We start from the raw sequence: 25,632 nt of genomic DNA, 5'->3' as shown, positions 1-25,632 counted from the left end.
TTTGAGCAGGCTGCCCAGGGAGGTCCTCATCTGCTGGGCAGCTTTCCAGCCTCACTAACACTATGGGTAAGCTGCTCACCAAAAATACTCTTAACAACCTGAGTGGTGGTTGGAGCTCCTTGCATAGATTGTGGTGTGGTGCAATTGTCCCTTCTCCAGATGACCACAGCCTGTTGTGAATAACAAACTGCTCTTGCCTCCTTGCAGGCATCTGTTAGCTACAGACTACACTGAGACAGTTTATTCTGATGATGGTCAGCAGATAACAACAAGTCCTCAGATCCAGGTAACAGCAAAACTTTTCTTCCCCTCACCCTTGCAGCCCTGAGGAGGATCCACAGCTCTTTGGAATTTCACTTCAGCTTTCACTAGGCTGAGCAGTTCCCCCAGCTGCAGGTTTGGTTGGGGGTGGTCAAATGTCCACAGCAAAGTGCTGCTGTTCAGCCTTTGGGTTCCCTTCTTCCTTGTTTGACTTCTAAAGCCCTGGGAGAGGAGGGAATTTGTCTGTCTGTTGCTGTATCTCTGATGACCTTCCCGAAGCACTTGGCTTTACCTTTCCTGCTCCTTCTCAATGGAGCAGGTCAAGAGAAGGGCAATGAAGCTGGGGAAGGGTCTGGAGAACAGGGCTGGGGACGAGCAGCTGAGGGAGCTGGGGGATGTTTAATGTGGAGAAATGAGGCTGAGGGAAGATCTTTTGCATCTCTAGAGCTCCCTGAAAGGAGGTTGGAGCCAGGTGGGGTTGGTCTGTACTCCTAAGGACAAGTGATAGGACAAAAGGAAAGAGCCTCAGGTTGCAGCAGGGGAGCTGGAAACAAGGAACTGCAGTGGTACAGTCTCCATCCCTGGAGGGGTTTCAAAGCCATGGAGATGTGATGCTGAGGACCATTGCATGGTGGTGCCCTGGCAGTGCTGGGTTAAGGGTTGGACTTGAAGACCTTAAGGGCCTCTTCCAACCAAAATGATTCTATGAAATGACAGCACAGATCAGACAGAGAGAAAAGATTTTCAGCAAGGGTTCTAAGCAATGTAATTTAGGGTCATAGAATCATTAAGGTTGGAAAAGACCTTTAGGATCGTTGAGTCCAGCCAGAACCACTAAACTATATCCTGAAGCTCCACATCTTGAACACCTCCAGGGATGGGGGCTCCACCACCTCCCTGGGCAGCCTGTTCTGATCCCTGACCTCTCTTGCAGCAAAGAAATTTTTCCTTTTCTCCAACCTGACCCTCCCCTGGCACAATTTCAGGACATTTGCTCTCATCAACACCAGCCTCACTCCAACCTCTTTTCAGGGAGCTGTAGAGAGCAATGAGGTCTCCCTTCAGCCTCCACTTCTCCAGACTAAACACCCCCAGCTCCCTCAGCTGCTCCTCATATGATGCCCTCCAAACCCCTCACCAGCTTCTTTGCCCTACTCAGGGCCTAAAAGTCTTTCTCATACTGTGGTGCCCATAACTGAACCCAGCACTGAAGCTGTGGTCTCACCAGGGCCACAGGATGCCCTCTGAAGGGAAGGGGAAGATGGGACCGGTGGCTTTGGCAGATCCATGCTGTTTCAGACCAGTTAAGAATCAGGCACAAGGTTTGTCCTGCATACAGGTGGGAGCTTTCCACCTTGATGTGATGGGCACAGCCTCTGAGCCAAGGGTCTCCCTTCTGTCAGCAAAGGGAGTGGAGCCAGGCCCATTCCCCTGCTTTCTACCTCTTGACTTTGCCCATTCTGCACAGCTGCCCACGACTCGCTCCTGCCCCTTATCTGGGTGAGATTACACATGCAGATAAGGACACATTTCCTCACTGGCTCACATTTCCACCCATGCTCCCAGCAAAGGCACTGCAGGCTGAGCCCAGGTGGTTTCTCTCAGCCATGACAAATCACTTAGTGAGTGAGGCAGACACAAAGGAAGTCACTGCAGAAGTCATTTTCTCAGCTGGGCACTCACAGGGTTGACCTTCAACAAAGCTCTCCCCTGAAGCTTTGTGTCCTGTGCCATCTCCTGTCCTTGACTCTGTGTTCTTTGGAGCACAAAGCCCAGTGCTCTTTGTCGTGGGGCAGTTAGCAGGAACAGGAGAATCTAGAGTGAAGTAAATGGATAGAAAAGGTTCTGGGGTGGGTGTTCTGGTGGAAATATAATGTCACTGCTGATGGCTCCAAAGGCTTTCATTCCCCAAATGGATTCTGTGAACAGTAAAGAGCCTCTAAGCCTGCTCAAAGATCTTCTCAAACAGGTCTACCTGTGCAGCTTGCTGCAGGAGTTCCTACACTTTGGACACTGTTATGATCTCAGAGGTCTTTGGCTGACATCCTCAGACTCATAGAATCACAGAATGGGAGGGGTTGGAAGGGACATCTAGAGATCATCCAGTCCAACCCCCCTGCCAGAGCAGGGTCACACAGGGCAGGTCACACAGGAACACATCCAGGTGGGTCTGGAAAGTCTCCCCAGAAGGAGACTCCACAACCTCTCTGGGCAGCCTGCTTCAGGCCTCCAGCACCAAAACACCAAACAACTTTCTCTTCAAGTGGAACCTCCTGGGCTCCAGCTTGTACCTGTTGGTCTTTGTCCTATCACTGGGCACCACTAACCAGAGCCTGGCACCTTCATCCTGATCCCCACCCCTCAGATATTGATAGACATTCATCAGATCCCCTCTCAGCCTTCTTTTCTCCAGACTAAAAGGCCCCAGGGCTCTCAGCTTTTATTCACAGCAGAGATGTTCCAACCCCTTCATCATCCTCAGAGCCTCCCTTGGGCTCTCTCCAGCAGGTCCCTGTCCCTCTTGAACTGGAGATCCCGAAACTGGACACAGGATTGGCAGCTGTGGTCTCAGCAGAGCAGAGAAAAGGGGGAGGAGAACCTCCCTAGTCCTGCTGGCCACGCTTTCCTTGGTGTACCCCAGGATGCCATTGGCCCCCCAGAAGGGCACATTGCTGACCTGTGGAGAACTTGCTGTCCTCTCAGATTCCAAGGTCTTTCTCCATGGAGCTGCATCCCACTGAAAAATCACTGGATCTAGGCCAGTTCAGTACAGACAATGAGACCTGACCCAGTCTGACAAGGTGTTTCTTTTCCCTTTCTAACCAGGATCACTGTTATTATGAAGGCCACATTCAGGATGATGCTGATTCCACAGCAAGCATCAGCGCTTGCAAAGGCTTAAGGTAAGATGGAGCTTTGGTTCCCACAGGGTACCAAGAACAAAATAGCCATAATAGAGTTATCTGTATCTAGGAGGATAAATTTTCTTCATCTCCAGTCTCAGTCTCCCCTCTCCCAGCTCAAGGCCATTGTCTCTCATTGTGTCACTCCTAGCCCTTATCAAAAGTCCCTCCCCAGCTCTCCTGGAGCCCCTTCACGTACTGGAAGGCTGCTCTGAGGTCTCCCTGGAGCCTTCTCTTCCCCAGGCTGGACAGCCCCAGCTCTCCCAACCTGTCCCCATAGGAAAGGTGCTCCATCCCTCTGCTCATCTTTATGGTCTCCTCTGGACCTGCTCCAGCAGTTTGATGTCTTTCTTATTCTGGTGCCACCAGAACTAGAGGCAGTGCTCCAGGTGGGGGTCTCACAAGAGCAGAGCAGACTAGAGCAGAGCAGAGCAGGTTGGAAAAGACCTTCGAGATCATCCCGTCCAACCTATCACCCAGCACCATCTAATCAACTAAACCATGGCACCAAGTGCCTCATCCAGTCTCCTCTTAAACACCTCCAGTGATGGTGACTCCACCACCTCCCTGGGCAGCACATCCCAATGGCCAATAACTCCTTCTGTGAAGAATTCCTTCCTAACATCCAGCCTAAACTTCCCTCCTGCTGACTCAGCAGCTTTGACTTCTACTTTTAAAGTGTTGCCCACTCTGCCTGGGTGCTGCCAAACTATTCTATGGCATGGAACAAGTCCATGTGCAATGGTCCACAAGCTTGGGCTGAATGCTGGCAGGGAGACCATTGCTCCCTTGACTCCATCCTGGGGATTCAGGTGGTCAGGGTCTCTCTGATTTTCTTAGTGGCTACTTTGAGACCCGTGGGCAGAAGTACCTCATTGAACCCTTGGGAGCTTCAGACACAGAGGAGCATGCAGTCTACAAGTATGAGAAACTTGAGCAGAAGTCCATAAAAACCTGTGGCCTGATCAACAACACCTGGGAAGGGGATTCAGCTGACCCCATCAATGACATCTTCAAATCCAGCAACAGCCCAGAGGTAAGGACAGAGTTAAACAGCACTTCCCTAAGGAAATGTCAGAAAGGAAACCACAGCCATAGGAGCACCCTGTGAGGAGCACACATCTCACTTTGGCTGAAAAGAAGCAGTGGTGCCCAGTGAAGCACAAGCAGATCTTAAAGAACCAGTGCCTCTCTGCATGCACTCACAGGTTTAGATACTCAGAGATCCATGGAATGCTTTGAGTTGGAAGGGAGCTTAAAGGTCATCCAGTTCCAACCCCCATGCCATGGGCAGGGACACCTCCCACCAGCCCAGCTTGCTCAAGGCCTCATCCAACCTGGCCTTGAGCACCTCCAGGGAGGAGGCAGCCACAGCCTCCCTGAGCAACCTGTGCCAGTGCCTCCCCACCCACACTAGAAAGAATTTCTTCCTAATCTCCAGTCTAAATTTCCCCCCCTCCAGCCCAAAGCCATCATCTCCTCTCCTGTCACTCCTAGCCCTTGTCAAATATCCCTCCCCAGCTCTCCTGGAACCCCTTTCAGGTGCTGGAAGGCTGCTCTGAGGTCTCCCCAGAGCCTTCTCCAGGCTGAACACCCCCCCCCCCCCACCTCTCTCAGCCTGTGTACATTTACCTCTTCAAACACCTAAATACTCTTTACTCTGCATAATCTCAATGCTCACAGCAACATTCAGCCTACTTTTCACCCCTTTCAAACAAGGCAGCCCCATTCCCCATGGCCTGGCCAAAGCAACACCCTCACAACTACCACATGGGTTGGGAATTGCAGAGCTTGAGACTGAGAACAGCCCTGAGGAGTCATTCAAATGCATCCTTTTTTGTCATCTTTTTGTAGATAAAAGCATACCTGAAATCCAAAAAGTACCTGGAAGTTTACATAGTTGCAGACAACACTTTGGTGAGTAGTGAAATGGTTTGGTTCTCATCTCAGTGCCTGGAACAGGCTGCCCAGGGAGGTGGTGGAGTCCCCATCCCTGGAGGTGTCTAGAAGCATAGAATCAATAAGGTTGGAAGAGACCTCAGAGATCATTGAGTCCAACCTGTCACCCAACACTTCATGACTACTAAACCATGGCTCCAAGTGCCACATCCAATCCCCTCTTGAACACCTCCAGGGGTGGGGACTCCACCACCTCTCTGGGCAGCACATTCCAACAGCTAACAACTCTCACTGTGAAGAGCTTTTTCCTCACCTCCCGCCTAAACTTCCCCTGGCACAGCTTGAGTCTGTGTCCCCTTGTTCCAGCTGGCTGCCTGGGAGAAGAGACCAACCCCCACCTATCTACAACCTCCCTTCAGGGAGTTGCAGAGAGCAAGAAGGTCTCCCCTGAGCCTCCTCCAGGCTAAGCAACCCCAGCTCCCTCAGCCTCTCCTCACAGGGCTGTGCTCAAGACCTCTCCACAGCCTTGTTGCCCTTCTCTGGACACCTTCAAGTGTCTCAATGTCCTTCTTAAATTGTGGAGCCCAGAACTGGACACAGGACTCAAGGTTTGGCCTAAGCAGTGCTGAGCACAGGGCACAATGCCTACCCTGCTCCTGCTGGCCACACTATTCTTGATGCAGGCCAGGATGCCATTGGCCTTCTTCGCCACCTGGGCACACTGCTGGCTCATGTTTAGGTGACTGTCAATCAGCACCCCCAGGTCCCTTTCTGTTTGGCAGCTCTCCAGCCACTCCAACCCCAGCCTGTAGCATTGCATGGGGTTGATTCTGTGACCCTCCAAGCAGGAGGCAGCCACAGCCTCCCTGGGCAGCCTGTGCCAGACTCTCACCACCCTCACAATGAACAACTTCTTCCTCAGCTCCACTCTAACCCTGCTCTGCCTCAGCTTCAAACCATTCCCCCTTGGCCTGGCTCTAGATACCCCCAGCAAAAGTCTCTCTGTAGCCTTCCTGCAGGATCCCTTCAGCTCCTGGCAGGCAGCTCTGAGGTCCCCCTGGAGCCTTCTCTTTTCCAAGCTGAGCACCCCCAGCTCCCTCAGCCTGTGCTCACAGCAGAGCTGCTCCAGCCCTTGGATCATCTTTGTGGCCTCCTATGGACTCTCTGTACCAGCTCTGTGTCCTCCCTCTGCTGGGGACAGCAGAACTGGAGGCAGGATTGGAGATGAGGTCTGAGCAGAGCAGAGGAAGGAGGCAGAACCAACAAAAAGGATTCTGTGATCCCACAGGATATTTCTTTTTTGCTAAATCCCTTTTTTCCCCCCACCCTTTCTCCTAACACTCTATTGCCTCTTTCAGTACAAGAAGTATGATGAAGATGTCTCAGCTGTGAGGCAAAGGATATTTGGAATAGTCAATTACATCAACACGGTGAGAGCAAGCTGCTGGGAGCAGAAAGGATCCCTGGGTGTCCTCCTTTTGCAAATGTCACCAATTTACATCCTTAGAACACAGGGAAGAAAGAAAACTGGACTTTGTTGTCATCTGTGAACCAAAGTGAACACCTCTGCCCCTGGTATCATGTTCTTTGCCTGCAGAGAGGTTTCTGTACAGGCAGGTTGGGACCACATTGTCTTAGCACTTGTGACAGTGAGTGACTGAAATCCTTCACAAGCAAGGCAGTGATGATGCCTCACAAGCAAGGCAGTGATTCTCCCTTCTCCATTTCTTTGGAAAGTGAACCTTCTTCCAAAAATATTGCTGCTTTTTTTTAGTATTTTAAAGCCATTTTTATAGCTGCTTTAAATGGGGGTGTGGGGGGTGTGGGGGGTGGTTGGGGGTGGGATGTGAATTCCTGTTTGGTTTGTTGGGGTTTTTACAGAATCACAGAGTGGCTCAGGTTGGAAGGGACCTCAGAGATCATCCACTCCAATCTCCCCACCATGGGCAGGGACACCTCTCAACTACACTCAGCTGCTCCAAGCCTCATTCAGCCTGGCCTTGAACACTCCAAGGAGAAGGCAGCCACAGCCTCCCTGGGCAGCCTGTGCCAGACTCTCACCACCCTCACAATGAACAACCTCTTCCTCAGCTCCACTCTAACTCTGCTCTCCCTCAGCTTCAAACCATTCCCCCTTGGCCTGGCTCTAGCCACCCTCAGCAAAAGTCTCTCTGCAGCCTTCCTGTAGGATCCCTTCAGGTCCTGGCAGGCAGCTCTGAGGTACCCCTGGAGCCTTCTCTCCAGGCTGCACAGCCCCAGCTCCCTCAGCCTGTGCTCACAGCAGAGCTGCTCCAGCCCTTGGAGCATCTTTGTGGCCTCCTCTGGCCTCACTCCAGCAGCTCTGTGTCCTTCTTGTGCTGGGGACAGCAGAACTGGAGGCAGGATTGGAGGTGAGGTCTGAGCAGAGCCAAGGGGTAGAATCCTCTCTCCTGCCCTGCTGCCCACATTGCTGCTTTGGATGCAGCCTTGGATACAATTTGCTTTCTGGAATACATATTAAGTGAGGAAAAGCTCAGCTCAGGTCTGCAGTGCTCTGTACTGCAAGTGCCTGAAAGAGGCATTGGAAGAGGCTGCCCAGGGAGGTGGTGGAGTCCCCATCCCTGGAGGTGTTCAAGAACCCTGTGGCCATGGCACCCGGGGCCATGGTGGTGTTGGGTTGCTGGTTGGACTGGATGATCTTAGAGGTCTTTTCCACCCCCAACAGTTCTCTGAGTCTATGACACAAGTGAAGCAACTTCCAGGATGTTTGTTCCCGAAGCCTTCACGAGGTTCCTCACGCTCACAGCGGCACTCTGCCTCTGCTGCAGGTTTATAAGCCCATCAACATCTACGTGGCTTTGGTTGGCCTTGAGATCTGGACAGACGGGGACAAGTGCCTCCTGGGCCGCGTGGCAAGCTTCACCCTGGACAGCTTCTCCAAGTGGCGCCTTTCGGATTTGCTGAAGAGGAAAAGGAACGACAACGCTCAGCTCATCACGTGGGTGTCCTCCTGCTCCCTGCTGCCACTGCCAGCCGCCTTCCAGAGCTTCCAAACCTGCTCACTGCGATGTGCTCAGAGCCTTCACCCCGCTTAGGGCAGCAGCCTCAACTTCAGAGCTGCCTCCTGCCCAGCAGCGGTGAAATTTCACTTTGCTTTTCTTCTCCCTTCCAGGGGCTACGACTTTGAGGGCACAACGATTGGCTTGGCCTTTCTGAAATCCATCTGCAGTGAGATTTATTCTGCAGGTATTATTCAGGTCTGCTTTAGTTTTGATTTCTTTGATTGTTTTAAAGGCTTTGTCCTGGCTTGGTTGTGGTGGGGCTTGGGGGGTTTGGTTTTGTTCTCTTTTGTTTCCTTTTTGTTCACTCAACCAGCAAAGGTTCTTAATGCAAATCATTGCCTGTGCCACCCTTTCAGTTCTCTGTCTGGTTCATGGCATGGCTTTTTATTAGACTGTAGAAAGTGAGTGGCAAAGATTTGATGTGAAATGGAAGGGCAGAGGGGAAATGAGGCACACACAAAGCGTGGGAGCTCTCTTAGCTACCTGCCAACAGCACACACTGCCACGTGCATTGGGGACACCAGGATCCAACAGGATCACAGGAGGGGAATAACTGATCCTGTGCCTCTGCCCAGTTTAGAACTGGGAGTTGGATCTGGTTTTCATGACACACATCCTCACTTTAGCCATTTAACTACAGCTCCTCACCTACTGCACTTAAACTTCAGCCTGGTCAGGAAAACAGAACCCAAACTTTAACAGCACCGCCAAGAGCTCAGCTGTTGCACTCAGCTTCAGACTGGGCTTGCTGCTAAGAGGAATGACCCACATGAAGGTCCAGCTTTCCCATACCATAAGGAAATCCCAGGGTGCTTTTCCAGGTGTCAGGATGAACTTTGCAGCAGCAAGACTTGCCCTGCTGTGCTGTGAGAGGACAACCAGCATCCTGCCTGCTGCTTTATGCATTTCCATCATCACCTGCTGTTCTTACAACTGGATTTCCCTCAAAAAGAAAAAGCAGGGAAATCCTGCTCCCACCAAGGGTTTCCCTCCAGGAAAATCCTCTCTCCCACACAAAACACAAAGATGCAGCACAGCACCTGACCTGCCTTTCCTTGCCATGCACAACAACCCTGTAGAATCACAGAATTGTTAGGGTTGGAAGAGAGCTCAAGGCTCAGCCAGTTCCAACTCCCTGCCATGAGCAGGGACACCTCACACTGCAGCAGGTTGCTCACAGCCACATCCAGCCTGGCTGCAAAAACCTCCAGGGGTGAGGCTTCCACCACCTCCCTGGGCAACCTGTGCCAGTCTCTCACCACCCTCATGGGGAACAACTTCTTCCTGACATCCAACCTGAATCTCCCCATTTCTAGTTTTGCTCCATCCCCTCAGTCCTATTGCTCCATGACACCCTGAAAAGTCACTCCCCAGCTTTCTTGGAGCCCCCTTCAGATACTGGAAGGCCACAATTAGATGTCCTCAGAGCCTTCTCCTCTCCAGACTGAACAACCCCAACTCTCTCAGTCTGTCTCCATAGCAGAGCAGCTCTAGGTCTCTGCTCATCCTCATTGCCCTTCTCTGGACACCTTCCAGCACCCCCAGATCTTTCTTGAAACAGAAGCTCCAGAACTGGACACAGAGCTCCAGGAGGGGTCTCATCAGAGTGGGGCAGATAACTTACCTTGGTGTGATGACAAATAATTCTCTGGCACTTGTGGAATCACAGCCACCCAGAGAGAGGATTCAGAGGTTCAGATGTTGAGTTCCCTTCCACAGTCAGCTGTTACTTGGCAGCCTGACTTCCTGATGTGTATCTAAAGACTTAATTAGACCAATTCACTCCTGCTGATTAGTGCTATCATCCCATTGCTGCTTTACTACAACCCAACATCAACTGTGGCAGAGATGCATGGACTGAACAACATCTCAGCCCCCAAGTAGGAGTCAGGATAGTGTTACTTGAAGAAAACCTGTCCTGTTTTTCACCCACTTGGCTTCTCTAATGTTCCTACTTGTTCCACAGTGCTCACTGAAACAAGAGCTTGCTCCTATCTCTGCAGGACCACAGCAGAAATGAAATTGCAGTTGCAGCTACCATGGCACACGAGATGGGACACAACCTTGGCATGAGTCATGACACCCCAGCCTGCACATGTAGTGGTGCTGTCTGCATCATGACAGACACAGTCAGGTAGGACTTTGGGTCAAGAACCAGGCTGTGACTGCGTGGGATGCTTCAAGATGGGCTTTGGATCGGTTTCCAAAAGTGGGGCCAGGCTGGGAGAGTTGGGGCTGTTCAGCCTGGAGAAGAGAAGGTTCCAGGGAGACCTCAGAGCAGCCTTCCAGTTCCTGAAGGGGCTCCAGGAGAGCTGGAGAGGGACTTTCAGCAAGGGATTGGAGTGATATGAGAAGGGACAATGGCTTTAGGCAGGAAGAGGGGAGACTGAGACTGGAGACAAGGAAGAAATTCTTCCCAGTGAGGGTGGAGAGACTCTGGAGCAGAGGGCCCAGGGGTGTTGTGGATGCCCCCTGCCTGGAGGTGTTCAAGGCCAGGTTGGATGAACTGTGGAGGGGCTTTGGACAAGGGCTTGTAGTGATAGGATGAGAGGGAATGGGGGAAGCTTAAAGAGGGCAGATTTAGACTGGAGATTGGGAAGAAATTCTTCCCAGTGAGGGTGGGGAGAGGCTAGAGCAGGTTGCCCAGGGAGCTTGTGGATGCCCCTTCCCGGGAGGCGCTGAAGGCCTACACCAACTAATGTAAATCCTCCTGCTTTCTCAACCTAGCTCCATCATCCCCAAGAGATTCAGCTCTTGCAGCCTGCAGAGCTTTGAGTCCTTCATGATGAGTGCAATGCCTGAATGCTTAACGAACATTCCAGAGGTGAGCAGCATCGTGGCTCCTGCCACCTGCGGCAACCACTTCGTGGAGAAGGGAGAGGAATGCGACTGTGGCACTCCTGAGGTACCTGCACAGCTGGGGGCAAAGCAGCACTGGGGAGAGGCAAAGAGTTTCACTCAGGCTGCTTTCTGTTGGCTTTGGAGGTGGCCAGTTCAGAGCTGGCTGAAATATTTAGTGCAGAATCATTTTGGCTGGAATCACACAGAACTGTCAGGGTTGGGAGGGACCTCAAGGCTCAGCCAGTTCCAAGCCCCCTGCCATGGGCAGGGACACCTCACACCACAGCAGGTTGCTCACAGCCACATCCAGCCTGGCCTTCAGAGCCTCCAGGGATGAGGCTTCCACCACCTCCCTGGGCAACCTGTGCCAGTCTCTCCCCACCCTCATGGGGAAGAACTTCTTCCTAACATCTAATCTAAATCTCCCCATTTCTAGCTTGGATCCATTCACCCCAGTCCTATCACTACCAAACACCCTAAAAAGTCCCTCCCCAGCTTTCTTGTAGCCCTCTTCAGCTACTGGAAGGCCACAATTAGGTCTCCTTGGAGCCTTCTCTTCTCCAAACTGAACAACCCCAACTCTCTCAGCCTGTCCTCATAAGCTACCTTTTTACTTCATCAAGTCTGGCTATCAACCCAGCACTGCCAGGTCACCTCTAAGCCATGTCCCTGTGCTCCTCACATTGTTGATCTGTGATGTGGTCCCCCCCTGTATGTCAAAAGGTGGGTGTGGTATGGGGATGCTGTGCTGATAGAGGAACTGAAAGGGGGAAAACAAAACACCATCCAGACAAAACCACCTCAGCAGAAGGAAGCTCCCCAGATGCCTTCCGTCAGCACTTTCATAACCAAACCCACTTCGTGTTCTTTGTCTGCCCACTCCCCACAGCTTCTGCTGAAAATGCTTTTCACATGAGGCCAAGTGCAGGTGCAAGATTCCTCCCCTCCCTCAATAAGAGGGTGGCTGGTGGGGAAGGCAGAGCAAGAGGGGACAAAGGCCTGGGGTAGGTAGCAGAGCTCTGACCGCTGCTTGTGTCACAGGAGTGCACCAACGAGTGCTGCGACCCCGAGACCTGCAAACTGACAGCAGGTTCCACCTGTGCACAAGGAGAGTGCTGTGAGAACTGCCAGGTAAGGATCCTCCTCAGCTCCTGTTTCTGTGCCTGGGAGAAAGCAGCAAGGGACCTTTTGAAAGAGCCAGCACCCTGTGCTTGGAATCACTGAGAGAGCACTGCAGTGCCAGCTGAGCTTTGGCCATCCCAAACCGCTCCACAGCTAACAATTTGCTCAATATTTCTACATCCTGGAGAAACCTTAAAGTCACAGAGGCATGGAGCCACAGAATTGTTTTGCTTGGAAAAGCCCTTTGAGGTCATCCACTCCAACCATTCTCTCACTCTACCAAGGCTGGGGCTGAACCATGGCCCTCAACACCACAGCTCCTTGGCTTTGAAACCCGTCCAGGGATGGGGATTCAACCATCTCCCTGGGACGCCTTTGAGCACCCTTTTAGTGAAGGAATTTCTTCTAATGTCCAACCTAAACCTCCCTTGGGGCAACTTGAGGCCATTTCCTTTTGTCCTATGATTTATTCCTTGGGAGAAGAGACCACCTGGCTCCAACCTCCTTTCAGGGAGTCATAGAGAGCCTGAAGGGCTCAAAGCAACACTCTGATCACCCATTTTCTCCTGGAAAGAAAACCTGAGGCACAACCAAGCAAAAAAAAATGTTGCCAGCTGCCAAAACCAACCTGAAATCAGGCCCAGGTCTGGCACCTCATGCTCTTGCACAGCGAGGATGGGGCTGGATTCATCTTCCCCCAGCTCAGTGTGCTGTTTCCTCATCAGAGAGTGTTGATTGTGCCACTGTGTGATGGGTTGAAATTCCTCCCCAACATAAAATTGCCAGACCAGGTCAGTTGAAAGCAACCCCCCCAGTTCTATCATTACCTGGTTATTATTACCATAATGATACCATTAGGGTATCCCTCCCTGACACCCTCAACAGTCCCTCCCCAGCTTTCTTGGAGCCCCCTTCAGATACTGGAAGACCACAAGAAGGTCTCCTTGGAGCCTTCTCTTCTCTAGACTGCACAACCCCAACTCTCTCAGTCTGTCCTCATAGCAGAGCATCTCCAACCCTCTGCTCACCCTCATGGCCCTTCTCTGGGCATGCTCCAGCGCCTCCAGATCCTCCCTGTAATAGGGGCTCCAGAACTGGACACAGAGCTCCCGGTGGGGTCCAGTTTCTTTTCCTCCACCTGTGGGGGGCTGGGTTCTTTCTTCAGCCCCCATCGAGGATGGGTGTAACCCAGCACACGTCCCCCACTTGCAGTTCAGGAAGCCAGGAGTCATCTGCCGAGCAGTGCAGCACGACTGCGACCTGGCTGAGATGTGCACAGGAGCCTCTGCCAGCTGCCCTGCCGACCGCTTCCGCGTCAACGGCCACCCCTGCAACTACGGCCAGGGCTACTGCTACATGGGCAGCTGCCCCACCAGGGACAGCCAGTGCAAAGCTGCCTTTGGACCAGGTGAGCACAAGCCAGGGCTGGGGGGGGAAATAGATAAATAAATAAATCTCTACAACTACCTTAAGGGAGGTTGTAGACAGGCAGAGGTTGGCCTCTTCTCCCAGGCAACCAGCACCAGAACAAGAGGACACAGTCTCAGGCTGCACCAGGGGAGGTTTAGGCTGGAGGTTAGGAGGAAGTTTTACCCAGAGAGAGTGATTGCCCATGGGAATGGGCTGCCCGAGGAGGTGGTGGAGTCACCGTCACTGGAGGTGTTCAGGAGGAGACTTGATAGGGTGCTTGGCTGCATGGTTTAGTTGATCAGGTGGTGCTGGATGATAGGTTGGACACGATGATCTTGAAGGTCTCTTCCAACCTGGTTTATTCTATTCTATTCTAAATAAATAGGGTTGCCTAGGTGAAAGGGAAGAGAGAGGCAGGCAGGATTTGTCTGTTGGCAAATTGTCACAGGCTCACAGGGTGTTAGGGCTTGGAAGGAACCCTTGGAGATCATAGAATGAATAAGGTTGGAAAAGACCTCAGAGATCATCAAGTCCAACCTATTATCTAATACCTAAGACCTCATGACTAACTAAACCATGGCTTTGGTGTCAGAAGTGGGATCTTTGAGTCCAACCTCCCTGCCAGAGCAGGATCATAAGATCTAGCCCAGGTCACAGGATCACAGCTCACAGGAAGTTAGGTGTTGGAAAGGACCCTTGGAGAGCTTTGAGTCCAACCCCCCTGCCAGAGCAGGATCATAAGATCTAGCACAAGTCACAGGATCACAGGGGTTAGAAGGGACCTTTGGAAATATTTGAGTCCATATCCCCTGCCAGATCAGACCACAGAATCCAGCACAGGTCACATAGGAATGCATTCAGGTGGGTCTCAAGGAAAGAGGGAGAGAGACAGGCTTTGCCTGTTAGCAGATCTTCACAGGCTCACAGGATGTTAGGGATTGGAAGGGACCTCTGGAGATCTTCAAGTCCAACCCCCTCTTGCCCGAGCAGGATCACAGAATCCAGCAGAGGTTGCATAGGAATGCATCCAGGTGGGTTGCAAAGGAAAGAGAGAGAGACAGGCAGGCTTTGTCTGCTAGCAAATCATCACAGGATCCCAGGATGTTAGGAGTTGGAAGGGATCTCCAGAGATCTTCGTGTCCAACCCCCCTGCCAGAGCAGACCACAGAATCCAGCACAGGTCACACAGGAACACATCCAGACAGGGCTGCAAAGGCTCCAGAGAAGGAGACTCCACAACCTCTCTGGGCAGCCTGCTCCAGGGCTCTGGGACCCTCACAGTGAAGAAGTTCTTCCTCACATTGAGGCGGAACCTCCTGTGCTGCACTTTCCATCCATTGCCCCCTGGCCTATCCAGAGTGCAGCTGAGCAGAGCCTGTCCCCTCCCTCCTGCCCCCCAGCCCTCAGCTCTTGAGAGACATTGATCGGATCCCTCTCAGCCTTCTCTTCTTCACAGAGCTTTGGTAAGTCAGGAACAGCAAATCTGCATCAACCATTCCCAGAATCATGAAGGTTAGAAAAAAAACTGGTGATGGGGTTGGAGTTGATGATCTTTGAAGGTCCCTTCCAACCCCTAACATCCTATGACCTTTAGGATCACTGAGTCCAGCCAGAACCCAGCTGCCATGAGCACTGAACTACATCCCAAAGCTCCACATGTTCAGATGCTTGAACCCCTCCAGGGATGGGGACTCCATCACCTGCCTGGGCAGCCTGTTCCAACCCCTGACCTGTCTTGCAGTAAAGAAATTTTTCCTCATCTCCAGCCTAACCCTCCCCTGGCACAATTTCAGGCCATTGCCTCTCATCCCCTCAGGGGCTACGTGGGAGAAGAGACCAACACCAGCCTCACTCCAACCTCCATTCAGTCAGCTGCAGAGAGCAGAGAGGTCTCCCCTCAGCCTCCTCTTCTCCAGCCCCAGGTCCCTCAGCTACTCCTGATATGATCCCTTCAAACCCCTCACCAGCCTTGGTGCTGTTCTCTGGACATGCTCCAGGACCTCAGTGTCTTATCCTGTGGCACCCAGAACTGAACACAGCGCTTACCAGAGCCCAGTTCAAGGGGCACCATCACTTCCCTGCTCCTGCTGGGCACACTGCTTTTGAGCCAGGCCAGGATGCCATTGAGCTCTGGTCTGCAGCATGGTCTTAGTTCTTATTTTGCTGTCTGACATTCAGTGGTGATAACCACAGGAGCTGAACACACAGCACAGCCTATTTCCAGAGAAGTGGGAAGTGGGAAGCCTGTTCCTCTTTTGCACTTGTAAGACAGCTCTGGGATGGAGCTGGGGGAATATTCTTTGCTGGTAGGAAGAGACAATGTCTCTGCTTCAAATCAATGCCCAATTTTAGCATTCCTTTGTGTGTCTGAAGGAGTCTGGTGGCTTTAACCTCTTCCCAGTCCTAACTGTGTTGCTTCTCTTGGGCAAGGTCAATCGGTCTGTACTGGAGAGAGAGACAGAGCACAGGAGAGGTCCTGCTCTGTGCACACAGCACCACTGCAGAATGAAGACATCAAATGTCAGACTTGGGCAACCTCAGCTCTTTACCAAATGTCCTTTTCCCAGTGAAGAAATCTGAGGATTCACAGAGGCACAGGATGGGTTGGGTTAGGTTGGAAAGGACCTCAAAGGCCATGCAGCTCCCCTGGCAGGGGACACTGGCACTAGACCAGGTTGCTCAAGGCCTCAGTTATCAGTTCTCACCTAACCTGAGCCCTTTGTATCTCCCTCTTCCACAGAGGCCACTGAAGGGGCAGCTTCCTGCTACCAGATGAACGAGAGGGGAGTGTACTACGGCTACTGCCGCAAGGACAAAGGCAGTCACGTCCCCTGCCAGAAGAAGTAAGACCTGGCTGGGCTTTGGGAGGAGACAGACCATTCCCTTCCCAGTTAAGAGGCAGAAGACACCTCTCTTTGTGTGTTTTACCTTGCTCACTTTGAATGTTGTGGTAAAGCCAAGTCATGAAGTTCAGCCAGGGCAGAAGTAGGGTCCAGCCCCTAGGCGGGAGCAATAACCTCCTGCAGCAGTACAGGTGAGGGGAGACCTGCTGGGAAGCAGCTCCACAGAGAGGTTGTGGAGTGTCCCTCTCTGGAGACTGGACAGTGTGATCCTGGGCAAGCTGTCACTGGTGCCCAGGGACAGGCCAAGGAACAATGGGCACAAACTGGAACCCGGGAGGTTCTATTTGCCCATGAGGAGAAAGTTGTTTGGTGTGAGGGTGCTGGAAGCCTGGAGCAGGCTGCCCAGAGAGGTTGTGGAGTCTCCTGGTGTGGAGAGCTTCCAACCCCCCCTGGACATTGGGCTCCTGGGAAAGCTGCTGTGGGTGACCCTGCTTGAGCAGGGAGGTTGAGCTGGATATCTCCAGAGGTCTCTTCCAACCCCTAACCATGCTGGGAGCCTGGAATTCAAAGAAAACAGATCTCCAAATGATGAGATCAGCCTGAGAAGGATTCACAGAATGTCAGGGGCTGGAAAGGACCTCAAGAGATCACCTAGTCCACCCCCCCTGGAAGCAGCAGTGGTGTGCACAGCCAGACACAGCCCTGCCTGTGAGGTGACCCTGCTCACAACCCAGCCCCAGAACCTGCCACCTCCTGCTCACAACCCAGCCCCAGAACCTGCCACCTCCTGCTCACAACCCAGCCCCAGAACCTGCCACCTCCTGCTCACAACCCAGCCCCAGAACCTGCCACCTCCTGCTCACAACCCAACCCCAGAACCTGCCACCTCCTGCTCACAACCCAGCCCCAGAACCTGCCACCTCCTGCTCACAACCCAACCCCAGAACCTGCCATCTCCTGCTCACAACCCAGCCCCAGAACCTGCCTCCTGCTCACAACCCAACCCCAGAACCTGCCACCTCCTGCTCACAACCCAACCCCAGAACCTGCCACCTCCTGCTCACAACCCAACCCCAGAACCTGCCACCTCCTGCTCACAACCCAACCCCTGAACCTGCCACCTCCTGCTCACAACCCAACCCCAGAACCTGCCACCTCCTGCTCACAACCCAGCCCCAGAACCTGCCACCTCCTGCTCACAACCCAGCCCCAGAACCTGCCTCCTGCTCACAACCCAGCCCCAGAACCTGCCACCTCCTGCTCACAACCCAATACCAGAACCTGCCTCCTGCTCACAACCCAACCCCAGAACCTGCCACCTCCTGCTCACAACCCAACCCCAGAACCTGCCACCTCCTGCTCACAACCCAACCCCTGAACCTGCCACCTCCTGCTCACAACCCAACCCCAGAACCTGCCACCTCCTGCTCACAACCCAGCCCCAGAACCTGCCACCTCCTGCTCACAACCCAGCCCCAGAACCTGCCTCCTGCTCACAACCCAGCCCCAGAACCTGCCACCTCCTGCTCACAACCCAATACCAGAACCTGCCTCCTGCTCACAACCCAACCCCAGAACCTGCCACCTCCTGCTCACAACCCAACCCCAGAACCTGCCACCTCCTGCTCACAACCCAACCCCAGAACCTGCCACCTCCTGCTCACAACCCAACCCCCAAACCACAATTCCTCTCTGCAGCTCTTTCCTGCCAGCTGCCATCCACACCAAATCCGAGCTGGAGGAGGCAGCAGCAGTTTAGGTGGTTTGGCTGTGCTGTGTCATTCCAGCAGCTGTTCCAGCAGCTCTTGTTCTCTTTCCAGAGACATCATGTGTGGGAAGTTGTTCTGCACGGGGGGGGAGGAGATGCCTCGTGATGGCAGCTTGGTGGCTTTTAAGTCCTGCAAAGCAAGCTTTCCTCCAAGCGGCCTGGACGACCGGGGGATGATTCTGGATGGGACCAAGTGTGGCAATGGGATGGTCAGTAGAGAAGAGCTCTTTCTCCTTTCTCTCCCCTTTTTCACTCTTGCTTTTATTGGTAGCTCCTTTAGCAGACAAGAGAGATGTTTAAACTGAAGTGGACAGGCAGAGAGAGTTGGGGTTGTTCTGTCTGGAGAACAGAAGGCTCCGAGGAGACCTTCTTGTGGCCTTCCAGTATCTGAAAGGGGCTACAAGAAAGCTGGGGAGGGACTTTTTAGGGTGGCAGTATGAAAGGACTAAGGAGGAATGGATCCAAGCCAGAGGAGGGGAGATTGAGATCAGACCCTAGGAAGAAGTTGTTCCCCGTGAGGGCGGTGAGAGACTGGCACAGGTTGCCCAGGGAGGTGGTGGAAGCCTCATCCCTGGAGGCTCTGAAGGCCAGGCTGGATGTGGCTGTGAGCAGCCTGATCCAGTGTGAGGTCTTCCTGCCCATGGCTGATCCTTGAGGTCCCTTCCAACCTTGCCAATTCTGTGATTCCACATGGCTCTAAGCTCAAACCCTTCATGTGGCTCTAAGCCACATGTGGGTCTATGTGACTTGCAGCCCCATTTCTGTACCCCTTTTACTCTTCAGCACTCTCTGCACAGCCACAGGCAAGCTCTGCGTGCTCTGGAGGTGCTCAGCCCCTTGGCTAACCTTTGCTCTGTACGTTCCAGGTGTGCAGCAATGGAGAATGTGTCTATGCTGAAGATGTCTTCAGGTCAACCAACTGCTCTGCCAAGTGCCCTGGCCATGCTGTAAGACTCCAGCATTTGATTCTAGGAACTCTTTTAAAAGTTGTATCAGCTCCAGACTTTGTTAGTGGCAGCATTTCAGGACAGCATTGGTGAGGCAGCCATTGGGGTAGGGATTTGCACACCTGGTGCCCTCAGAAGTTTCCTGTGTGCTTTGGGTTTTTTTTCCAGTCAAAGCAATTCTGAGCTGCTAACAGCAGCAGTACTTTTCCTATGGAGGTCACAGGTGATGGACACAGATTCTGTGCCCAACCCTGCCTCTGAGCCACAGCATCACAGCAATGCTCTCCCAGGACATCTTCTGTTTGGGGAAGATGATCGTGTTCACCTTCTTTGAGCACTGAGAGATCTGCAGGTGTAAAGAATGACTTTGTGCTGTAGCTTTCAGAAACACCCAGCAGGTCAGGAGAGGTGGTTCTGCCACTCTGCCCTGCTCTGAGGAGACCTTACCCAGAGGACTGTGTCTGCCTGTGGAGCCTTGGGACATGGACCTGATGGAGAGGGTCTAGAGGAGGGTACAAAGATGATCAGAGGGCTGGAGGATCTCCCAGGCTGGGAGAGTTGGGGCTGTTCACCCTGGGGAAGAGAAGGCTCTAGGGTCACCTTAGAGCTGCATGTCAATATCTGGAGGGGACCTACAGGAAGGCTGGGGAGGGACTTGGAGACTTGGAGTAACAGCCTGAGGGACAATGGTTTGAAACTGGAGCAGGGGAGGTTTAGGCTGGACATCAGGAGGAAGTTCTGCACAGTGAGGCTGGTGAGACACTGGAACAGGCTGCCCAGGGAGGTGGTGGAGACATTCAAGGTCAGGATTGATTGGGCTGAGAGCAACCTGCTCTGGTTGAGCATGTCCCTGCTGACTGCAGTGGGGTTGGGTTAGATGACCTTTAAAGGTCCCTTCCAAGCCAAAGCATTCTGTGTTTCTATGATTCTGTAAGACAGCAGACACTCAGCCCTGCCCTTTGCAGCACAGAACTGCTGCTCTGTCTGCTGAATTTCAGCCCAAGGAAAATGAGAGGAGGTTTCCAGACCTGGCTTCAAGAAGTCTATCAGGACCCTGACCACCACTGTAACTTTCTGGCATGAGACCTTCACTCCTGTTTCCAGCCTGAACCTCTCTGTGCTTCCCTAGGTGTGTAACCACGAGCTGCAGTGCCAGTGTGAGGAAGGATGGGCACCACCAACCTGTGACAGCTCATCCACATACATCAGTAAGTGCTGCATGGCCACACCTGGGGGCCTGTCCTCCCCTCTAACCTCAGCCAGGCAGCCTGAGCCTGCACTGGGTGCCGGACATCCTTTGCAAGCATCCAGGGCTCTGATTTCTGTGCATCCTGAAGCTGCTGCAGCTTGAGGAATGCCTGGAGTGAGTCATTTTTCTTTCTGATCTGACAGAAGTGGTGCACCCAGGAGACTGCTCAGAGCAGCAGGCTCTGCTGTTCCCCATCCTGAGATAACAAACAGACTGTCAGATTTGAGAGCAGGAAAGCTCCCAGAGGCTTTGCTGTCACGGAGCCAAGCAAGTTCAGTCCTTTCTGATCTGCACAGAGCTGGCCTTTAGCTGATCTACGTCTGAAGGAAAATAACTTTGTGTACAGTAGATCAGAGGGCTGGAGCACCTCTCCTGCAAGAACAGGCTGGGAGAGTTGGGGTTATTCAGCCTGGAGAAGGCTCCAGGGAGACCTTAGAGCTGCATTTCAATAGCTGAAGGGGACCTACAGGAAGGCTGGGGAGGGACTGCTCAGAAGGGGCTGTGGGGATAGGATGAGAGACAATAGCTTGAAACTGGAGCAGGGTAGGCTTGGGTTGGACATCAGGAGGAAGTTCTGCACAGTGAGGAGGGTGAGACACTGGAACAGGTTGCCCAGGGGTCTGATGGAGGCCCCATCCCTGGAGGCATCCAAGATCAGATTTGATGTGTCCCTGGGCAGCCTGATCCAGTTGGAGATGTCCCTGCTGACTGCAGGGGGATTGGACAAGATGACCTTTGGAGGTGCCTTCCAACCCAAACCATTCTCTGATTCTTTGATCTTAGAGTTCTTCTCCAACCTTTATGATTCCCATCACCCGTGGCAGGAGAAGCAGCCCTAAGCCTGAGGACACAGAGGGTCTAGACCTTGAGGGGGAAGAAAAGGTTGTAATGGGAAACTGCTCACAAAGAGTGGAACTTTTAAGACCCAGCAGCTTGTGTCCTCTCTTCCTGACAGGCTTTGCTGTTGCTGTTGGGGTGCTGGTTGTCCTTGCAGCCACAGCAACCACAGCTGTGCTGCTGATCCGCTGCAGAGTGTCCCAGAAGAGGTAAAATGCTGCCCCCAGAGAGCCAAAAGCTCCCTAAAGCCAAGCAGCTGCCACCCAGGTTTTAGCCTGGGGTTTTCTGAGGGAGTGGAGGGAGTCAGGCACTGGGAAGCCAAGGAATTTGGGCTGTGATCTTTGGGGGGTGTTTCAGAAAGCTCCTAGCTGGGAGAGGAATGGAGTCCTGAAACTGTGAGAGGGAGGGAGGGAGAGAGAGAGGGAGGGAGGGAGGGAGAGAAAAAGGGAGGGGGAACGAAAGAGAGGGGAAAAGGGAGGGAGGGAGAAAGGGAGGGAAGGAGAAAAGGAGGGAGAGGGGGAAGCAAAGGGAGAAAGAACAGGAGGGAGAAAGAAAGAAAAAGAGGGGGGAAGAAAGGGAAGGAGAAAGAAAGGGAGGGAGAAAATGAAAGAAGGAAAGATGGAAGGAAGGAAAAAAGTAAGAAAGGAAAAGAGGAAGAAAGGAAGAAGGAAAGAAAGAAAAAAGGAAAGGGAGGGAAGACAGAAAGGGGGGGAAGGAAGAATGGGAAAAAGAAAGGGATGGAGAAAGAAAGAGAGGGGAAATGCAAAGGCCCTGGCTGTGTAACATACCAGCTGGGATTTTTTACCTCGGCTAGGTCAGGTTTACACTTCTATGTAATCTTTGCATAGCTGCCAGACCAGAAGGGGACCTGGAGCCACAAACCAAGTCTTTGTGGATCAAGAACAAAGACACAGAGAACAGCCTGTGCTGGCAGTACCTGCCCAGAAGGTAAGAGCAGGAGGCACTGCCTTGGCTATTGTCCCCCTGGGACTGTGAGCGAGGGGTTGAACCATCAGAGCTGATCAGGCAAAGCGTGCTGCCCTGCCACCAGGGTTTCCAACCACTTCTCTGTGGCTGAGGGGATGGTGCTGTGAGTCTCAGCCTGGAGAGGGAGTGGAGAAAGCACCGCATCCTGGCAGCGCTGCGGTGAAAGGGCAGGCGGAGAGAAGGCAGGAGATAAGGGCTCCATCCAATTCACCTGTTCCCTCTTTCCAGATCCAGGATAAGAAACTTCTCCTTCCCATACCTCCACCACAGGAGGCCAAACCACAGCTCCAGAGTGTGAGTACCTGGAGAGAATTTCTTTGCCTTCCTTCTGGATTTGGGGACAGCAGCACAGAGCAGCACATGCCGTGGTGGAGGCTCACGCTGATGACCTGATCCCAAAGGCTGGGACTTGAGGATCTCTGAGGTCTTTTCCAACCTGGGTGATTCTGTGAGATCTCTGCATTCCAGACACAGCCCTGCAGGTTTTCTCAGGGCCAGAGAGCAGAAAGCATCTCTGCTGCTGAAGCCAATGTGCCTTTTAACCCTTGTGATGCATTTTATGTATGGCACATGGGGTGGTGGGCTCAGTGTAAAAGAGGGGGAGATTTAGATGGAGAGGAGGAAGAAATTCTTTCCAGTGAGGCTGGTGAAGCACTGGAAAACATTCTTCAGTAGGAGGATGATAAGACTCTGTAATAGATTGCCCAGGGATGTTGTGGCTGCCCCCTTCCTGGAGGTGTTTGAGCCCAGGTTGGATGAAACCTTGAGCAACAGATTGAGAGAGCTGGGGTTGTTCAGTCTGGAGAAGGCTCCGAGGAGACCTAATTGTGGCCTCCCAGTGTTTGAAGGGGGCTACAAGAAAGCTGGAGAGGGACTTTTGAGGGTGTCAGGGAGTGATAGGGCTGGGGGGGATGGAATAAAACTGGAAGTGGGGAGTTTCAGATTGGATGTTAGGAAGAAATTCTTCCCCATGAGGCTGGTGAGAGACTGGCACAGGTTGCCCAGGGAGGTGGGGGCTGCCCCATCCCTGGAAATATTCAAGGTCAGGTGGTTTGGGACTCAGAACAACCTGCTCTAGTTGGGAGTGTCCCTGCTGACTACAGGGGGTTGGACTGGCTGAGCTTTTGAGATCCCTTCCCACCCAAACCATTGGATGATTCTAACAAGCCTGTAGGTTCCCATGGGAACATGAATATCCCAGCATGTCTCTAGGGTCAGGATGGTTCATGTCCTCTTCTTTTACAGCCTGCCATGAGGCCAAAGGGTCCCCCACCTCCTGTGCCTTCTACCAAGACAACTTCTTCACACACAGTAGAGATTTGTGTAAGTACCACTCTGCCACTTCTCACATCCAAGCTGCAAGTGACAAAGTTGCCCAGGGAGGTAGTTGAAGCCCCATCCCTGGAAATATCCAAGGTCAGGCTTGACAGGGCTCTGGGCAACCTGATATAGTGGAGGATGTCCCTGGGTTGAACTGGATGTCCTCTGGAGGTCCCTTTCAACCCAAACCATTCTATGATTATATGCTTTCCTCAACATCCACCTCGGGCACACAATCACCTTTGGCTTCCTAAGCAGCTGAGTGGGGATACTCAGTGCAGATGAATTTGAACACTGAGAAGAGCTCAGTGGTGTTCTGAAAGAGGAAGCTCTGCAGCCCCCCATGCCCTTGGGCTGTTGTGTCCTCTTGTATGTGGACAGACAGGTACAAGAGGGGTGTATTAAGAAGAGTGTGTCCAGCAGAGGTTCTCCTCCCTCTCTACTCTGCCCTGGTGAGACTTCATCTTGAGTACTGCATTCAGCTCTGGGCTCCCCAGTTCAGGAGGGACAGGGACCTGCTGGAGAGGGTCCAGCAGAGGGCAGTGAGGATGATTAGGGGACTGTAGCACTGCCTGGAGAGGAGAGGCTGAGGGACCTGGGGCTTTTTAGTCTGGAGAAGAGAAGCCTGAGAGGGGATTTAATAAATGTTAATAAATATCTGAGGGCTGGGGGTCAGGAGGCAGGGGACAGGCTCTGCTCACTTGCTCCCTGCAATAGGGGGATGTAAGCTGCAGCACAGGGGGTTCCACCTGAATATAAGGGGCAACTTCTTTACTGTAAAGGTCAGAGACCACTGGAAGAGGCTCCCCAGAGAGGTTGTGGAGTCTCCTTCTCTGGAGACTTTCAAAGCCTGTCTGGATGTTTCTCTGTGACCTGAGCAGGGTTGAATGGATCTGCTCTGGCAGAGGGGTTGGACTCGATGATCTCTTTGGGTCCCTTCCAGCCCCTAACATCCTGTGATCCTGTGACAGATTCATTCACCTTTGGCTTTTCCACTAGGAGGTAACAGCAGCAGCAGCTGAGGTCTGCAGAGGTTCTGCAGCTACTCAGGTGGGAAAGCCTCATGACACTGAAACCGCTTTTCTGTTCCAGATACCAGAGAGCAAAGCTGCTCCTCCCCCAGTTCCCAAGGGCAAACCTCCACCCCCACCAAAGGTAAACCACAGAACACAGAATATCTTTGGCTGGATGCTGGAGGGTCTGAACACTACCCTGTGAGGAGAGGCTGAGAGCCCTGGGGGTGGTTAGTGTGGAGAGGAGAAGGCTGAGAGGGATCTGATCAATGTCTATCAATAGCTGAGGGCTGGGGGTCAGGAGGGAGGGGACAGGCTCTGCTCAGCTGCACCCTGGGACAGAACAATGCATGGAAATGGGCAATGGATAGAAACTCCAGCACAGGAGGTTCCACCTCAACATGAGGAGGAACTTCTGTACTGTGAAGGTCACAGAGCCCTGGAGCAGGCTGCCCAGGGAGGTTGTGGAGTCTCCTTCTCTGGAGCCTTTCCAGCCCTGTCTGGGTGTGTTCCTGTGTGCCCTGTGCTGGATTCTCTGCTCCTGCTCTGGCAGGGGGGTTAGACTCCAAGATCTCTGGAGGTCCCTTCCAACCCCTAACATCCTCTGAGCCTGTGGAAGGGACCTTCAAGGTCCTCTGGTTCCACCTTCAACGCAGCACTGCAGGGTGTTCACTGACCTGGTGTTCACTGATGTGAAGAGCAGCTCTATTGGGATGCAACTCCTTGAAGGTACACCAGTCAGACTGTGATTTAACTTCTTCTTTTGTCCTGTAGGCTTTGAAACCTCCAGCTAACCCCAGGGTATGAAGGAGCTGAAGCAGGGCAGATGGAGATGCCTGAAATGTGCAAGGGCAATTTGTTTGTCCCTTGACTCCTCCACCTTTGGCAAAGGCAACCAAGATACTCCTCCTGTTCTCCTCAAAGCAACTACAACTGACTGGCAGCTGCTTTGAAGGGAGAAAAAAAAACAACAGTTGGGTTTCAAACAGATTGGATGAGGCCTTGAGCAAGCTGGGCTGGTGGGAGGTGTCCCTGCCCATGGCAGGGCATTGGAACTGGATGATCTTGAAGGTCCCTTCCAACCCAACCCCTGCTGTGAATCTGTGGACTCTTTGGAGATGACTTCAAGCTTCTGTCCAAAAGGAAAGGAAGTAGAATTGCTGCTGGCAAAAGTGGGAGTAAGTTATGGAA

General features: G+C 52.8%; 1 protein-coding gene across 1 annotated transcript in view; it reads left to right on the top strand.

Annotated features, from left to right (window-relative positions):
- Window positions 1–25,392, top strand: part of ADAM28 (ADAM metallopeptidase domain 28) — a 32,867-nt gene extending 7,475 nt beyond the window's left edge. Inside the window, exons 4-24 of the mRNA XM_009900577.2 lie at window positions 208–286; window positions 3,088–3,164; window positions 4,005–4,200; window positions 5,019–5,081; window positions 6,422–6,493; window positions 7,871–8,040; window positions 8,215–8,299; window positions 10,108–10,238; window positions 10,832–11,009; window positions 11,987–12,076; window positions 13,280–13,475; window positions 16,218–16,320; window positions 18,141–18,297; window positions 18,955–19,035; window positions 20,165–20,243; window positions 21,240–21,330; window positions 21,970–22,069; window positions 22,337–22,402; window positions 23,354–23,431; window positions 24,521–24,583; window positions 25,216–25,392. Coding sequence (XP_009898879.2) covers window positions 208–286; window positions 3,088–3,164; window positions 4,005–4,200; window positions 5,019–5,081; window positions 6,422–6,493; window positions 7,871–8,040; window positions 8,215–8,299; window positions 10,108–10,238; window positions 10,832–11,009; window positions 11,987–12,076; window positions 13,280–13,475; window positions 16,218–16,320; window positions 18,141–18,297; window positions 18,955–19,035; window positions 20,165–20,243; window positions 21,240–21,330; window positions 21,970–22,069; window positions 22,337–22,402; window positions 23,354–23,431; window positions 24,521–24,583; window positions 25,216–25,248 — 2,188 coding nt within the window. The 3' untranslated portion in view covers window positions 25,249–25,392. The remainder of the gene's footprint in view (window positions 1–207; window positions 287–3,087; window positions 3,165–4,004; window positions 4,201–5,018; window positions 5,082–6,421; window positions 6,494–7,870; window positions 8,041–8,214; window positions 8,300–10,107; window positions 10,239–10,831; window positions 11,010–11,986; window positions 12,077–13,279; window positions 13,476–16,217; window positions 16,321–18,140; window positions 18,298–18,954; window positions 19,036–20,164; window positions 20,244–21,239; window positions 21,331–21,969; window positions 22,070–22,336; window positions 22,403–23,353; window positions 23,432–24,520; window positions 24,584–25,215) is intronic.
- Window positions 25,393–25,632: the final 240 nt, after the last annotated feature.

Source organism: Dryobates pubescens, chromosome 31, assembly GCF_014839835.1.
Source record: "Dryobates pubescens isolate bDryPub1 chromosome 31, bDryPub1.pri, whole genome shotgun sequence".
Lineage (NCBI taxonomy): Eukaryota > Metazoa > Chordata > Aves > Piciformes > Picidae > Dryobates > Dryobates pubescens.
Note: the sequence above shows the minus strand (reverse complement) of the source record. Positions and strands in the feature narration are given on the sequence as shown.